Raw genomic sequence first — 17,177 nt, forward strand, 5'->3', positions numbered from 1 at the left:
TGCTGAACTGACATCCTTTCTCAAGGGCTGCAGCACCAAAAAAGTATTCTAACTTACACAAACGTGCAAAAGGGGCTGTCAGTTTGTATGACCTAAAGTCAACCTTCCCTACCACCATGCCCTGCAAGGATTCCTGAAGTTCAGTAAGCAGCTCTTAACATCTCCTTCAACACTCCTCCTGCTGAACCAAAATATACTGACAAAGGAAAATGGGAGCTTCTCAAAAACATCTGTGTTTTTGTTTTCCATCTTTTATCCTTCCCCCTGCAGTGGACTGAGGAGTGGCTGTGGCTCTGTCCCGTACCTACCTGCACTAGACTGGCCTGAAGCAAAGTCAGGTTCACCAGCCAATTGCTGCCTCCCTTTGGCTTGCACAGCTCTGCTGAGTAACAGCCCTTCCCTCCATTACATGACTAAATACAGCTTTGTTTCAAATATCTGGAATATTTACACTTCTCAAAGGACCTCGTAGTTTCTGGTTTGTTCTGAAGAAACAACCTTCCTCCACAAAATCCCTTGCACTCATATTCCTGTGTTGGCAGAGGCACACAAGGCACGCTTTGGCTTTACCCTAGGTAAACTCTCCCTTTGGATCCTAACAACCTTGAAATCGCTGCTGTGCACAATTCCTTCATGAAACAGCAGGCTGGCAGCCATCACCACAGTTCCTCCTCTGCCACCATAGCAGACGCACATTCCCCCACAACCCCACAGTCACTGGTAACTGCAGCAACCGAGCACAGACACCCGGTGCTGTGCAGCAGGACTCGTCCTCCCCTCCCCAGGCATTCTCAATTCACACGGATGAGAAAATGGCACTGGGACCACAAATTGCAGCTCTGCCTTCACCTCTTTTATTGGGGTCATCCCAAGAGAAAGAGACACTAAAAGGAAATGGGTCAGAAACAGAAACTCCTGCTTGCTGTAATGAAAGTTGGAAGTCTCCTTCTGCCCCTGGATGTGCCTGGGAGGGAGCAGCATGGTAAAAAATTAGCAAACTTGAATCTGAAGCAAACTTGGATCCTCATTACTGAGAGAAGAAACTATTACTATATAGTAATTGTCTATCAACACCCTGAACCATATCTTTGTAGGAACCTCTCAGAGTCTGCAACATTTTAAAGGAAGCAGTTAATCATCAACTTTTTATTAGGTTGCTTATCTAAAAAGCAAATGACCCCAGATTTCATTGTGTCCCCACTGCTCCCACTGCAATTAAAGCAGCTATACCGGCAGACTCAGTGTACAATGGGAGCTTGCTCCCCAAGAGAATGTCACCACCTCAAGACATGCAAACTAAGGTTTATATCAGCAAATTCAAAATGCATCTTCTTTAGAATAAATCCTTCAGAAGAGGGATCCCATATCCAAAGGCAAAGCAAGTCACCAGAGAGAGAATTCTGAATATTCATACAGCTCATGTCTAAATATAATCATTGTGTATATGTGCATTTAGTTGTCCATATATTTACTTGCACGCAAAATTCACATAAGTGAAGTGAGGCACTAAAAACTAGGAAATGTTAATGTCAAATTTACTCATAGTGGCTCTCCTGCACAAACCACAAAGCAGGGTTTCTACTGAAAATTATTTTATTAAGTAATTGCAAGGCTCTGCATCTGTAGAACTGCAGAGTTTTTAACACTCTTATCCAATACCATGTCCTTATACCCACCTTTCAGGATTTTTTAGAACAGTACTATAAGCACTCAGTATAGTTTTTTTTTTCCTTAAAAAAAACAAATGATATCCAATACAAATACTCTCTGACAGAGAAGGAAATTAATTTGGGATTCACACATCCTGCAAACGAACTGCAACCTTTGAGCAGCAAGTTAGAACATCTTAGGAAAGTTAAAATAATGATACAGAAAGGATTATTGAACAAAGTATTTTTAAGTTTTATCCTCTCAAGGCACCAAAGAAGGTATTTTCTCTGATTAACTTAGTTGAGTAGTATTCTGTTGGAATCTTAAATTATTTCCATAATCTTATTCCCGGTTTCAATTCCCTGACTAGGACACATAGGTGTCAGGACATCTCACTAAAATCATTGGAACAAATGCACAGATTAAGGACATTTCCCGAACAGTCACCACGTACAGAGAAAACAGGTAACAGCTTTGAAAAGTTGAACCCGCATCCTTTTTGCAAAAATTTAAGCAGATGGAAGCAAGGCTACCAGCTTGGTTCTAATGACACTGCACTAACTCAGACTGTAAGACTCAGATCTCATCTTTTTGTTTCTTATGGAGAAGCTGTAACAGCTACATTTCCTGTCACGGGATGTAAATATTCCAGGACAGGAACTGAGTTTGCATCACCTAGACCAGACCTCTAGCCTCTGTTTAAATGAAGAACAATAGAAGGTATTTTTGCCCACTATTTACAAAGTCTTGAGTATTTTCATCAAGCAGTAAACACTATATGAAATGTTTAAAAGTCTTCCCTTCACCAGTATTCAATGCAGGAGAGACTCTGTGATTTGCTCATAGAGTGCAGCAACAGCAAAATATTTAACAGCTGTCTAAAAGCTGGTAACAGCACTCACTCAGTTTTCTCAGTGTTCTCTCCCCTCTCCCCAGATTTGACTAGAGTTTCCACCCACCTAACTATAAAATATTTAACAAAATAAAAGCCCTGCAGATCAAAAGTGATGTTTATTACACAAGCTCACCTCAAAACTCCTTCTCCACCAGCACTCCTGTATACAATTCAAGTCTATCCATTTTCAGTGGTCCTGATAGGTCCAGATTCCCATCCCCAGTTTTGTTTGGGAAGCAATCTTAAGACTTATTTTCCATTACCTCTACTTCCACAGGAATGCTAATCTGAGAAATTCCTTAAATGCAGAAAAATGCTATACAAATACAGGTGCTGTGTCTTTTGCCACACTATAAAAAGTACAGTTACACCCATAAAGCTGAATGGAGTTATTTCTGAAGTCAGGCAAGAGTTCTATATGGGAGTTATGTAACTATCCATTCCTCTAAAGTGCTCAAATGAAAACAAAAACCCACAAGAAATTATATTAAAAAATGGGCTTCCTTTAAGATGTTTAAAGGACTTGCAAAGGTCATACATAAATTCAAACAAAGACAACAAGGAAGAAACAGGAAGCTTGTAAGGAAACAATATTCATTTCATTGCAGATATTTTTTTCAAATGTGTAATTTATTTTCAAATTCGTAACTTACAATTATCTTCCACATCCTTTTTGCTATCCTCCTCTGCAGGAAACACTTGATTGATAGCTGCCTGGAAAGTCTGTTAGATAAGAAACATTAACATTGTCAGAATTCCATAAAATAGAAATATAGTTCAAAGACCTCTCATGCAATTATAAAAGTGAATGCATTGTAATTGTGCATGATTCCAAATGAAGTCACCAGCTTTATATTTCAGAATTGGAAATTTTACTGAGTTACTAGATGCAGACAAAAAGCTGCTGCATTTATATTGCTACACTAAATTATAAAAATTAATTTACTGTAATATATATTTTAGTGCAGTGATGCTTGATTCTCTGGTCAAAAATTGCATGTCATACTGTGCAATTCAAAAAATAAGACTAAAAAAAGTACTGCAAAGATAACAGCATTATAAATGACAAACAATTTCTTCAGTTTTGCAAAGAAGAAAGAATAAAATGCAAATCATTAGTTCAGTCAAAGGACTGTGCTGTTGTTATGATATGCTGTTTTAACATATTCCTACTTAAAATATTAATGTTCAATATATAACACCCTCTGTATCACAAATACTGTAGCTTTGGTTGTTGTTTATTGGGTTTTTTTCTTTCATAAATCAATACTAAAATAAAACAAGACCTTCCTTCAACCTTTGTATTCCAGTTATACAAAACGACCATTTATCAAGTGTTCACATCCAACTGGAAAAATTCATAACAAAAGCAACTTTGTTTCTTTTTTCATCTCTAGAAATCATAATTTATATTGCTGTAAAAAGGAAGGAAAAACATCCAAGCACACATGCATTACAGCATCTGCACAAAAATAACTATTGTACAAAGGAGACTTTTTAATTATATTTTTTTTGTTTACTGTAGTAACAGCTTGTTTGAGCTAGCGATGAATGAACAAAACCCCTGTTGTACCAATTAAACATGACAGCCACCATGCCATGCAGGCACAGGCTCCTTTTCCCCATGGAAATGGAGACAAGAAGTCTAGTCTAATATTTGAAAAGGCAACCAACTGAATCTAAAGAATGAACTTAATAAACAAGAGTGTTTGCTTGTTTAACGTTGTACTCAGCAAGGTAGTCCCATGAGAAACATCTCACAGGGAAATTTATGAGAAAGACAGCAACTTGTTCTGTATTTGCTTGAGCACAACAGTTATGAGAGGTCCTGGGGCTTACACCATCATTAACAGCCACAAACTACAACACTCTTTGAAGTGGGAAGGGTTAAAAATGTCTCAGAGCAGAACTAATTGCTGCCAGATGGAAAACATTAAATCTACAATATCCTTTCCCTACCAAGTTATCATAAAGTATGCAATTTGTAGCCATAATAAAATATATTTTGTCATCCCCCTATCAGGATCTAACGCAGAAAAATATGTACAAGATGTTTTCCTAAGGGAAACAAAGCTGCTCGATGACGTTGGAACATCTGAACGCCCATCACACCAACTTCCTCCAAAATATCCTTTCTCAGAGATTGTGAGGGCCATGGAAGCCTTCAATATCTTTACCAACCTCAGAAAGATGCCTGATGCTATTCAGAGTTTTAGCAGGGCAGAGATTCACCACACCCTTTCCTCCCTTTCAGAGTATTACTGTAACTACATATTATCATCCTAATTTTCTCCACAAGTTTTTCAACAGTGAAGGTAAATCTCGTTTGGTAAGCACATATTTGAATGCAACAGTTCCCCACATGATCAGTTCCCTGTGCATGAAATAGTGGGGAAGTTTAAAAATAATATGATCAGCTTCACAAAAATCTAACTTCACGTCTTGTTCTTGTCTGCTGATGTGTAAACCCATTAACCACTAACAAAGACAGGACAGCGTGAACACGATTCCTAACTATTCTGTGAGACTCTTCATAAACTTCTGATACTTTAACATTTCTGGAGCTAAAGTCAGCCATGCTAGAACTATCCCAGAAGAGGAAGGGCTTTTTCAATGTCTCAGCCTTCTGATGCAAGATAAATTTAAAGAAAAAAAAAAAAAAATATCAGAGAATTCATGCTGTATCACATCCTATCTGAAAGCTAATGTTTTTTTGGTTGGATTTTTTTTAGATAAGAACATAGGTATAGTTTTAACTATGTCAATAACAAAGAAATTCACTGCTGTATGTCACAGTTGGAATACTGCTTTATGTAAAGTAAGGTACTTGTAACATACTTAAGTATGATAGCTAAATGTGCAGAGCTCCAAGTATTAAAATCTAGTATTTTAAACAGAAAATAAGCAAGGTATCCTAGATCCATCAGTAAGAAAATATCCAAAGAAATTCTTTACTATATTGTCCCATTTTTAATTTTTTTAAACTGTTACTTTAAGGAAAAAACCCTTCAGATACTTAAGGGAAGATTTGTGCATTAATCATAAGCTTTGGACAAGTTTGTTCTAAGAAAGTGGAGCCCATATTAATTTTATGAGATAATAAAGTGGTCTTAGGAAGCAAAACAAGGTTTAGGACATTCTGAAGGGGGGGTTTTGTCATCTTTGTAATGAAGCAACCCTTGAAATCCAATGGCAATCTTAACTATTCTCCCAGAAACAAGATGAGTGAAAAAAGATATCTTTCCATTCAAGCATGATCCTCTTTCTACCATGTAATCTAATACATGTAACCATGCCTTCCTTTATACCTTCCAGATACAGACAGGAGACATCCCTACTCTCAGCTGTACTTCACAAACCAAACTACAGCAGTACAAACCGTGTGAGACGGACAAAAGCATATCTCACTTGGCAAGAAAGTTGCGCTCGCTATTTAAAAAAAAAACACAAAACCACCTTAGCTTGAAGCATTGAACTTTGAACATTCTGATCCTTACTTTCAAAGTACATTTATTCCTTCATACTTAGCTGGGAAAAATACCTTTCTGGTTATTCAGAGCATACCAGAGCAGGTGGCCCATAAAGCCTTCCATGACCCTTCAGAAGTGGCACAGAGCCATAAGGTGTCTCAGTCGATGGCAGGAGGGGTGTCAGAGAGTGCCTGCAGCACCTCACACCCTCCCAGTGACTGCCAGAAACTCATGACTGCTGATGCTCTAAGAAGTAGCTGCCCCCTACCCTTTAGTGCCCCATGGGGTCCAGAACGGCATCTCAGGGTGCAAGCCCTTCCAGCGCATCTCTTCCTAATCACTTTATTTACATTTGCTACCTCCAGTAAAAGAGTAAATTCCCCATTTGGCAATTTCACTGTCATCTGCCTTCTCTTTTTTTTTAGCCTCAAAGAACAAAAATATACATTCAACAGGATTGAATATACAAGATTACGAATCCCAGTATATTCAGAAAAGAACACTTTAAGGAGGAATGAAAGTGTAATACCAGTTGAGTTTAACACCTGGTTCCCTTTCTACCTGCCTCCTTCCTTGTACCACCAACATGTGACTGGTGGTGGGCCATGGACCGGGACTGCTAGCTCTGGTACCGCCAATCCAGTTTGGAGCCCATTCTCAGGGCAGGACTCCAGCTCTAGGTGAGACCATGCTCATTAGCAAAGCACTCTACAGTTTCTCTGGCTTTTTTTCCAGTCCTGGCATTTATAAGCCTTGCAAGCCAATGATCTACTTTTTGGGAAGAGGTTCCCATCACGTAACACATTCATCCTCTGTTCCAGTAGAACGCTCCTGCGGCTCGCAGTACTGTTCTTCGTGCAGGGCAGGCTGGGTGACTCAGATGCTCACCTCCCTTAGACACACAGCCTCCACACAGAACTGTAAACACTCGGGGATGGGCTGTGGTGCCCAGAACTGCTACTGCTGGGTTTAAGTGAATTGGTGCGTTGGACCTTCGCAGAGTCTGGACTGGGTAACTTGGTTTCATAATGTGAAGCAACCTGCCATCAAAATGGCTTCAAGCTCCTCTGCCCCAATTCTACTGCTTGCTGCCATCCTGAAAATTTTCCACTTCTTCAAGTAGGATCTGTTCTCTGACTTCATTTGGGGTGTCAGGCACAGCTCGGCAGGCGGAGCTGGGAGGGTGCCGCCCTGCAGTTCCACAGCTGGCTACAGGCAGGGATGGGAGGGCGGGGTTCAAGACATGGTGAAACTGCTGCCTTGCAGCATGTACTGCGGTTACTGACAGCAGTGTCATAAAAGGTAATACACACAGGCATACACATTTCCTTTTCAGACTGTGACCTCTGGTAAGCTACCAGTTCCTACAGAGAATACATATGACATGGTAATGACCCAGATTAAAAAATAATAATAAGTTACACTGCCCGGATATGTTTACAAGATCAGGTTACTCCTCTCCTCCCTGTAATTATCATGGGCAACTCTGGAGCTGCTGGATCATGCATTCTTGCTGAAGAGTGCTTCCAAACTACCATTTTAAGAAAACAAAGTGATAATGAGTATTAGTGCTGACTACTTCAAATGAATGGTCTAAGTGCACAAGGATAGAGTCATCTTAAAAAGTTGAAAAGCAATGAGAAATGTTTCTCTAAAAAGAAATCAGTGGCACCTTGAGAAGACTGAGAAGGTAATCAAGAAAACCTTTTACTCCACCTTTAGTAATACAAGGTTAATTAATTAAGTTTGATAGTTAAAAATATAGGACCCTAATCTCTACAGCATTTAGACTGTGATGTGTTTGTTCCCTCAGATGAATGAACATTAGACTCTTAATTGATCTGCTTAATTCAAAACAGCCAACAGCAGAATAACAAACTCCCTAGACAAAAGAGATTGCTGTTGTTGTTGCTGAGAAAACCATGAAACAAACTATTAGTATTTTAGGATCTTTTTTTGTTGTTTTGATGGGGTTTTTTTAATTATAAATGGTCCCTGAAAGGAGTACATGGTTAGAAATAAATAGTAATTCAGAAATATCCTTATGATTGTTTCTGTTTCAGTGTAAAGACTTTTGCTCTTTATGGCAATAGGACCATTGGAGAATAAAAACAGAAACAGCAGTGGGAGTGAAATTTATTTAAGTAATTTTAATATTAGCCATAGATTCGGAATATTTAATATCCTTGTGTGAATAATCTTGCTCCTCCTCAAACTGACAAATGAATACTAGTACTAAACTTATAGATTTTATCTCTCTCACTCAAAAATCAGAAGTTACACTTGCTTTGTATTTCTAAGGAAGGCAAAATCAACTTCCTCTCCAAGACGCACAAAAAAGAAAGCCTATAAACATTCCTCCTAAAGGAAGGACTGCTGCATAACCTTTTGACCTGTGACAAGGCATTCTCTCCTACTGCTGACATAAAAAAAGAAGTTACAAAACACATTGTTGTCTTTTTTACATCCTTGAATATGAAGAAAAAACAAAACTATTAGAAAGGACACAAAAATATATTCAAAAAGACTGAAACCACAACTTTTAATACAGTGCTAATCTTACTCTAGCTAGTACAACTCAGCAATCTGACCATTTGAATTAGGATAATTGATAGCTACAAGGTGCTACCTATAAAAACTGACAGTTACAACATACTGCATCTTAAAGATGTCATGATAAAGCATTGGAACACACCAATTAGGATGAATTAAAAGTTTTAAAAGTTACACTTTAAAAGTTACATTTATTTTGACTTTAATTTGATGTAGCAATTCCATAGGACCACTATTTGACATCATATTACTTCTCAAGGTACGTGAGTTAAGAGGATTCATCTCTCAGTCTTCATCAGTCTAATGGTATCTAATCTTAGCCAGGGCCCAGTACATCCTGTAGGACCCTTCCTACGAATATAATGAAAGAGAGAAGCTAATCTCAACAGCAGGTTCTTAACCAGTGTCTAACTGAGAAAAATAAAGCATTCAGTACTGAATCAAACAACTGCGTAGATTCAAACCTCCTCTCTGTCATGAGTATGTACTCAATGCACATGCAGAAAATTGACGAAGTATGCACCTCTCATCAGTGTGAGGGGTCCATTGCAATACAAGCTAAAGCTGAACAAAGATCCTTAGCCAAACTTAGAACAGAAAACTGATTTTCCACCTCTCCAGGCTGTGTGCAGTTGAAGACAGTAGCAAAGACCTGGCCTACAGGTAAGGTGGGTGGTTTCTTGTATGATTTTTCTCTTTTCCTTTGTTGATGAGACACTTACCTTGCCTTTCTGATTCAAAGGCTCAATAGTTAAGTTGTCAGGGCCAATGTCCACAATCATCCCCATCTGAAACCCATCAGTTGGGTGTGGAGCCCAAACGGGCTTCCCGTCTTCCATTGTGGGATCTATCCAGTATTTCCTGTAAGAAAAAATAAAACTAAAATTAATCAAAACACTTTGTATACAAATTGAATAAACCATCAGGATTTACTACACAGACTTCAGTTCATTACGTTTACTTCTATTATTCAGCATGAAAAGAGACAGCCGCTGCAGACTGGAGCCAGACTTTCTCCAATTCCTTTAGCCCACAGAGGACACCCCTTGGACTTCAGCATGGAGAAGACTGAAGATCAGAATCATTTTTTGTGGGATCCACACACTGCTCCCTGAAGCTCTTTATCCAGCTTCCCTAACCTGTGAACCAAGAAGGGAGTCTATCTCATGATCAAATTAGAAGTGCAAGATAGATTCAAAGCCAAGACTATACTCCGAGTGTGAATATACACATATATGGATACACATGTAAAGACACACACATATACCTGTATGTGCCTGCAGTGGGTCATATGACTAATGGATACTTGTCTGTACTTGATCAGGTGTACAAATATTTGTATTTTTGCAACAGCACATGTTGAGGCATGTGAGCAGAAATCCAGTCTCTTGGCATCTGAGACAACTGAATGTGTTCACTCTTTTTGTGTGGCTGAGCATATAGCTTTCAAATAACCCACAAACTGATTTATCATCTCGTAAGTCTTTTAAAGGCTCACCCTCCTGATACTGAAACATTACAGGTCTTCCTCTTAAGGATCTTTATTTTCTATTAAAAAATGACACGAAAACTGTTTTGAAATAATTTTGATCTGCAAGCGAAAAAGATGCAAAGGCCAAGATATTCAAACCTTGTGCTCCTCAAGTTATACAGCTAAATAAGCTCCAAATTAAAAGGGAGTATTTGATTGCACGCAATATTCATTGAGCTAACCAGGAAAGTTGCCAAGGTTGGCACACTCTGAATGGCTAATGGTGCCATTTTAAATATGCTGAATTGGTCCTTTTTTTCATGTTGTGGTTTTTTGGGGTTCTTTTTTTTTTTTTATTTGGGGGGGGGGGGGTGTCGGTGGTTTTTGTTGGTTTTTTTGTTTGTTTTTGGCGGGGGGCAGGGGGGAGGTATTTGTTTGTTTTGTTTTGGCAGGGGATTTTTTGTTGGTTGGGTTTTGTTTTCTTTTAAACCTACTTTATAGTCCTTACCCTAATAAGAATAGAATCCACTCAGTTTAGAAGGCTTACTTCTCCTGGCTGTTCCTTACTCCCCTCCAAAACTCATTCACATACTAAACTGACACATTTTAGTGATTCCAAAATTTGTAAAAAGTAATCTCATACCACCAAGGTGTAACTTGCCTCTGCCGGCATGAAAGAAATAAGCCTGCCAAGCAGCAAAGAAAACACAGGCAACAAACTCCAGAAGTCTAGGGAAAGCTCAGGAACGTGTCTCATATTTTTCTTTTCCCATTATCTGAAGGAAAAAGAAGATCCAAAATTTCTCAAACAATGAAGGCTGCAGATCACTTCAGTGTAAGCAGCAGCAAGGAAAAAAGAGTGATTGGCCCACCAGAAAGCTGGACAGCTACGAGCAGAAAAGGACATTTTTGCCCCCTGAGAGGATCTGTCAGCACATGCTGCACATGACCTGCTTTTTACTGCCTCTAAGGACAGGTTATAAAAGTTTGAAGGTAAGGAAAAGGCTGGCTGTGATCTCTGAGAATGCTGCTGGTCTCAGTTAACAGCAAGCTGTGTTATTCCTTGGCAACTTTATTGTGAAATTACAGGAAAACTTGTGATTTACTTTCCTCCCATGAAGAGAACATAGTAACTTCTTTTAACTGCACACAGAAAGTTATGTTCTAAAACCTCCAGTATCATATTTACTTCTATTTACTTCCAGCCTTTTACCACAGCCCATGAACTCTACGAAACAGCATCTTCATCATGTGTTGCCATTCACTATACGATAAATCCTGTAAATAACATCTGTATTCACTCACAACTGGCTGTTGGCACTTTTTTTCTTTATTTTATGATACCGAAAAAGGAGTTTTTTTCCAGCCAGACCTGACCTCTAGATTCAACTGCCATCATGGGCATAGTTGCTAAACAGCTGAGTTTATTTCTGGATATAACCAAGCCTTCATTTCTTTACAAACCTGTCATTTGCTTTTAAAACGCTGGTTCAAAATAGTAGTTAAACGATATGTCACACAACCACTAAAAACAAGGCTGTCTTTTACACCCCAAGTAGCATGGTCAGGGCTCTGGACATAACCATGTTGCACCAGAAACAAACCTAAAAATTACTGCCAAAATTTTGGCACAAGTTAGAATCCAACCTCCCCAATTCACATCCAGATGCTTCGGCTTTGTTCACTGACAGGGCTTTTTGCATTGTTACATATTCTTAAGGCAACTTCACACTTTATTAATAAATTATGACTGGAGAGTGTCACAAGTTGAAAAACTCCATCTGAAGGGACAGATCAGCGATTGAATTCAGCCACTACCGGAAATGCAAGTTTAAGAAAAGTACCTGAGGCTTTGCAAGCATCTAAGACGCCACTGGATGAAAGCAATCTAAATACAAGTGAGTCAGTTATTAATGGGACAATTAATTTTAATAAGTACAGTCTTCTGGATGAGTAGTGACATAAAACCAGTTGTAACATTCTGGGTTTAGCACCACTCCGTCTCTGTCAGCTGGGACTCCGGGAGGGAGCAATTGAAATTGGACAGCAAAACCTACCAGATATTACCTGCTCTATTAGTTACACCCCCATCTGATTATTGTGCCATTACCTTGAGACAGATGCATGAAGCCTATTCTTGAACAAGCTCTTGAACAGCCAGTTTACAGACCAGCATTTTACAGTGAACAGAAACTATCAATGGGAACAAACTTTTTTCCCAATATGCATCCATCTAAATCCAACCTACGTGCAGTCCACCACGCTGCTAAAAGAGCACACCATTTCTGAAAACAATGAAAGCAAAGAGACTCATGCCCAGGCTAAAAGCTCTAAGGCAACAAATTTGATAGCAACACTACCAAACACAAGGATTAACCTGAATGATGCTTCCAAAAAAGGAGACAAAATCAATTAATATATGTTGAGAGGATATATACAAATGTGGATGATAACTTCTTTTAAGTTGCTGTATCATTTCGGTCTCCACAATTAAGACATCTCCAAAATGAAGAAGAGAATTCACAAAGGTTATGCTTAGATGTGGGAAGCCAGCTGCCCTTTATCTACATAGAAAGACCTCAGGAACTTACTACTGGAATTTTTTTTCTCCGTTGAACACGAGAGCGATAGTAATAAAAGAAGCCTTAGCCTGAAGCTGGTAAACTTAATAGCTGTTCCTTCAAATGTCAGATTTTATTTCTTCGTAACTGGTACACAGTAAGAGACCTTGCCTTAATTATCAGTAAAATAACTTACTGACTTAATACATTCAGCACTGGTTAAATACTAGAACTAGTGTTCAAACAACTTGCAAGACAAATCACTATCTAGATTCCAAGAAAAACACCCACCAACATTTATGTAGCTTTTTTCTGCACTATTATTCCCCCTTTTGGAGAATGATGAATTACATATTTTTCTCAAAAAAATTATCTGCATAAAACACTGAGTATAGGAAACAATTAAGAATTTCTCAGTTGAAAGCTGACACACTATCCTCCCACTTATGTTTACCTAAATAGTATTGATTTTAAAAGAATGTAATACAACTACATTCGTGTGTTATAGACTATTCAAAAGGAAATCAAATGCTACCATCTGGTGAAAGAATTCTACAAAAGCAAAATATACTAATGCAATTTTAAACCTGTTGCCAGAGCCCAGAGGCAGGCATTTGCATGATCTGATCCCACTTACTATCCTATAAACAGTCTGCTATACCAAGGTACTGTACTGATTGCTCAATTAACTAATTAAAACAAATGAAAAATTAGACTTCAGTGAACAACCAGCAGTAGCTCACTAAAATGGCTAAGTCCAAGGAAAATAAACTAATTAGAATAGGTATAGTAGTAAATTATCACTGTAAAATACATCTCTTTTTTTATATTGAAGCCGCCTTGCACTTTCGTGTTTAAGAGATGCTCAAAATTACAGCAGGCACATGAAAATGCTCTGGGAAAGGTCCTATAAGATACAGAAGAGACTAGACAGAGAAAACCATTCATATATAGTGGTACCTTACTGTCCGACAAATTACTTTTGCAACCCTAGTTTATGGCTCAGCTGAAACTTCTCCAAATCAAAGCTCATGCAGCATTCTACTGCAGGTGACATAGTATTTCAAAATAACTCCAGATATAGTAGAGATTTATTTTTATTTGAGCTAATTACAATACAGTTATAACTGCATTGTTGAACTGAGTATTAAACTGATACTATTTTTATTATTTACTTTTCCAACAAAACCCTGCTCTAACACGTTCTAGTTTATCCATGTCACACTGCAGCTTTTTCATACCTAAAATACATCAGCAAAGTAACACTGTCAAGGGACTTCTGCCAAACTGGAAAAGAAGAAATAGACTGGAATATAGCACAGAAGAAGTACCTTCAAAACCAACTTGCTTTGAAAGTCTTAACCCCAACTTGTTAATTGTCACCATCTTTTGTAGATGTGTAAATGTAAAAAAAGAGTAATCATTCCACATCTGAGAATTACTAGATAAATATTTCTTTTAAAGCTACCTGCTCTGACTGCTTGGGACAACTTGAGCGCAGCAGCTGATGAAATTATTCTCAGGGTATGCTCATTTTCTTGTGTATTTGCATGCATCAGCATGTTTTCAATACAGAGCAGCCAGAAACTGATTTCTGTAGTATTTCCAGATGAACCACTCTTTTGTATTTGTATTCACTTGCATTTAACATTCACATGGGAAATACCTTCTCTGGTGTTGTGTTTACTATTCAATAAGAAAAGACAAGACAGTTGCTCATGCTTTAAGGAAGGGAGAAATCTTATCTTCTCTACATTAAACATGGCAATTCCCAATCAGTAAAGCAAAACTGCAATACGGCATATTATTTCTGAAAACACCTTTGCCTGGAACATTCAGCCTCCTGGAAGAACAAGTTTTAAGGAGCAGAAGAAGGGGTGTGGTAGGGACAGGATTAGCCACAGACCTGTACAGCTTCCTCTAAACCATCTCACCTTCCTGTGTGTTAACTGCTGCTTGAGCCATTTCACCCCAGCTACCCTCCTGCCTTTGCTCCCTGCTCTGCCTCTTCCCCTCCTGACCACCTTGAGAAGCACTGGCATAGGGCAGGAGATGGTCTGAGTAAGAACAAGTACTTTGAAAAAAAGCCCATACTACTTTATCTGCAAATATTTAAATGGCTATTGCATCAAAATAAACTGTTAAAAAGAAAGAATTCAATTAATTGTAGGACATTTCCCCCACAGCAACTGAATGTTTCATGTATGTCACCATCCTGAAAATGAGGTGGTATACACATGCTCAAGAACCCTTAGTTTTGAAATACATGTGGTTTATGCTTTTTCAAATGCATCATATTGAACCAATCAGAACTTTTGTACATCTCTGCACCTTTCATATAACAAAAATGTAGCCATTAAAAAAGCACCTATTGTAGGAAGCTTATCCAAAATAATTTGTACATCAACTGAACAGATTTCTGTAAGGCCAAGGGTCTTTCAGGTGTTGTTTACTAAGGGCAAAATTCTGAGGATTGCTCAAGAAATAAAAATGTATCTCACATGGACAAGGAAATCTGCCACTGGAGGTTGCAAGCTTCAAGAAATCCAGAGGAACGACAGTTTAGGCAATTTTAACAAACATACCAACTCTGCAGATATGGCAGAGGAAATGCGTCCACAAGAGAAGCTGTACACAGTAAAAGATCACTTGTGGCACACCAGCAGAGAAGAAACAGCAAACATTCTCATGAACCGAACCATGTAAGGATGTCAAGGAGTGGGGAAGATGGAAGATCGAATGAGACTTAGCAAAAAAGGAAGACAACAACATAGATGTCATGTTAACTAGCAAATATTCGTCCAGTTCAACTACTGTTATACAAGACCGAGATGAATTTTGTACAGCTTGTAAGTTTGTAAAATTCTAAAACAGTCTTTTGACTATCACACTAAGAAATTAAAACTCAGTTCATCATCAGCAAGGTCTGATTATTTCCCCTGCGACTCCTGCTCTTCAGCCAGCTTTTTAAGCTACTGTTCTCGCAAGAACATTATTCTTATTTTAGTTCCTACTAAGAAAATAGAGAGGTCTTTGTCCCAATTCTTGTTCATTAAAATAACCTGAGTGGAGCTTCCTGACAAACCAAGAATTAAGTATGCCAAGGGGATCTGCATAAGCATTTTCAACCAATAGCAATACCTACTCCAGTAATAGCAACAAGCAGAAAGAGGAAAAATAGCAAAACACAATGTGAAATTTAAACAGCAAAGTTAAAATTAAAGAAAAAACTCCTCAGTTATTGTTTGGACACTACTTCAGAAGCATTATAAAAGAGAAATGAGGACTGTAAACAACAGAAGAAATCTAACAAGGCCATAAAAACACTTTTGAAAAGAGGTTGTTCAACATAACTCTTTCAGGCTTTGCCAATCAGCCCTAGTGAAACCAGAAGGCAGCAAAAGGGGAAGAAAAGACCTAACAAGGCAGAAGTCACCAAACAAACAAAGACATCAAAGCAAAATCAAAACTATCTTAAGCTATTTCATAATATATAAAGAACACATAGGATGCACTCCTGCAGATCCAGCTGGGGGTAGTTCAAGCAGACAAGGTGAACTCTGGAGTTAACAATCCCTATGGCAGTAGTCATGCTGCGTGACCACTGGCAGCAGTGCTCAAACACAATGCCTTAAATAATATTCTAAAACAGCCTCAACAAGGTCAAGTAACTTCAAACCCCTTCAGCTAGCACTTTTAACAGTGTATTTGTTTATATCCTCACGAGCCACTTTTTCCAAGTGTAAACATGAGAAAGACCAAATACTTCTTGAAGGCTGAGGATGACCCTCTCTAAACTAATGTACTTCAAATTCTCCTCCGGTTATGTCATTTTCCAGCCTTCCCCACCCATTCATCTTCTACATCTCATACTCTCCTGCTGTCAAATTAGCGCCCTGTCTCCCCACCCAGCACGTGCTGCTGCCAAGTTACTGCTCATCTTCAGGTGACCTAATACAAGAATTGATATGTTTATTCTCTTTTAAGCCTATGCGCCCATTAGTCTCTCTTTGAACTTCACATGCAAGGTAAAACGAAAGCAACCAGCTGGCCTCAGTCTACCAAATACAAGGACCCCATGTCCAGCAAAAAAAGTAGAAAATGAAATTATGCAAATGAAAATAAAACAAACAAACAAACAAATAACAAAGTCCTTGATCCTCAGATACCTGACCTCAGACCAATACAAAGAGCCTGGGCTGGGAGAAAATATATTTGTACTTTCTGACTTACCACCAGTATAACAAATAGCAAGTAAATCAGATGTTTTCAAATGGTACTAACTTTTATTGGGCCACTTTATTAGAGGAGAAAATACTAGAAAGTAATCAGCATCTGCGAATTAACCGGTATAATCCAGGAACAGTTTATTACCATCACTCTCTGTACAGAATCCTTAACTTGTATTTATTACAAAAAGTATGGGTTTAGTTTCTAGGCAATGAGCTGAAACACAGACAATCCGCAACAGACCAGCGAACTCAGGAGAAACTTTCCCTTCAGAAACATGCAACTAAAAAAGGAAGATTCTTGTCAAGATCTACTCAAATATTGTATATCAATAAATAAACAAATAA

At 38.4% G+C, this 17,177-nt stretch overlaps 1 protein-coding gene across 5 annotated transcripts in view; it reads right to left on the bottom strand.

The window, feature by feature from the left end:
• Window positions 1–17,177, bottom strand: part of MYO6 (myosin VI) — a 103,301-nt gene that overhangs the window by 64,986 nt on the left and 21,138 nt on the right. For all 5 annotated transcript variants that reach the window (XM_040058397.1, XM_040058395.1, XM_040058394.1 and 2 more), the window contains exons 2-3: window positions 9,291–9,429; window positions 3,199–3,268 (exon numbers count right to left, since the gene is read on the bottom strand). In XM_040058397.1, the coding sequence (XP_039914331.1) occupies window positions 3,199–3,268; window positions 9,291–9,407 (187 nt within the window). In that variant the 5' untranslated portion in view covers window positions 9,408–9,429. The remainder of the gene's footprint in view (window positions 1–3,198; window positions 3,269–9,290; window positions 9,430–17,177) is intronic.

This window comes from Hirundo rustica, chromosome 3, assembly GCF_015227805.2.
Source record: "Hirundo rustica isolate bHirRus1 chromosome 3, bHirRus1.pri.v3, whole genome shotgun sequence".
Classification (NCBI taxonomy): Eukaryota; Metazoa; Chordata; class Aves; order Passeriformes; family Hirundinidae; genus Hirundo; species Hirundo rustica.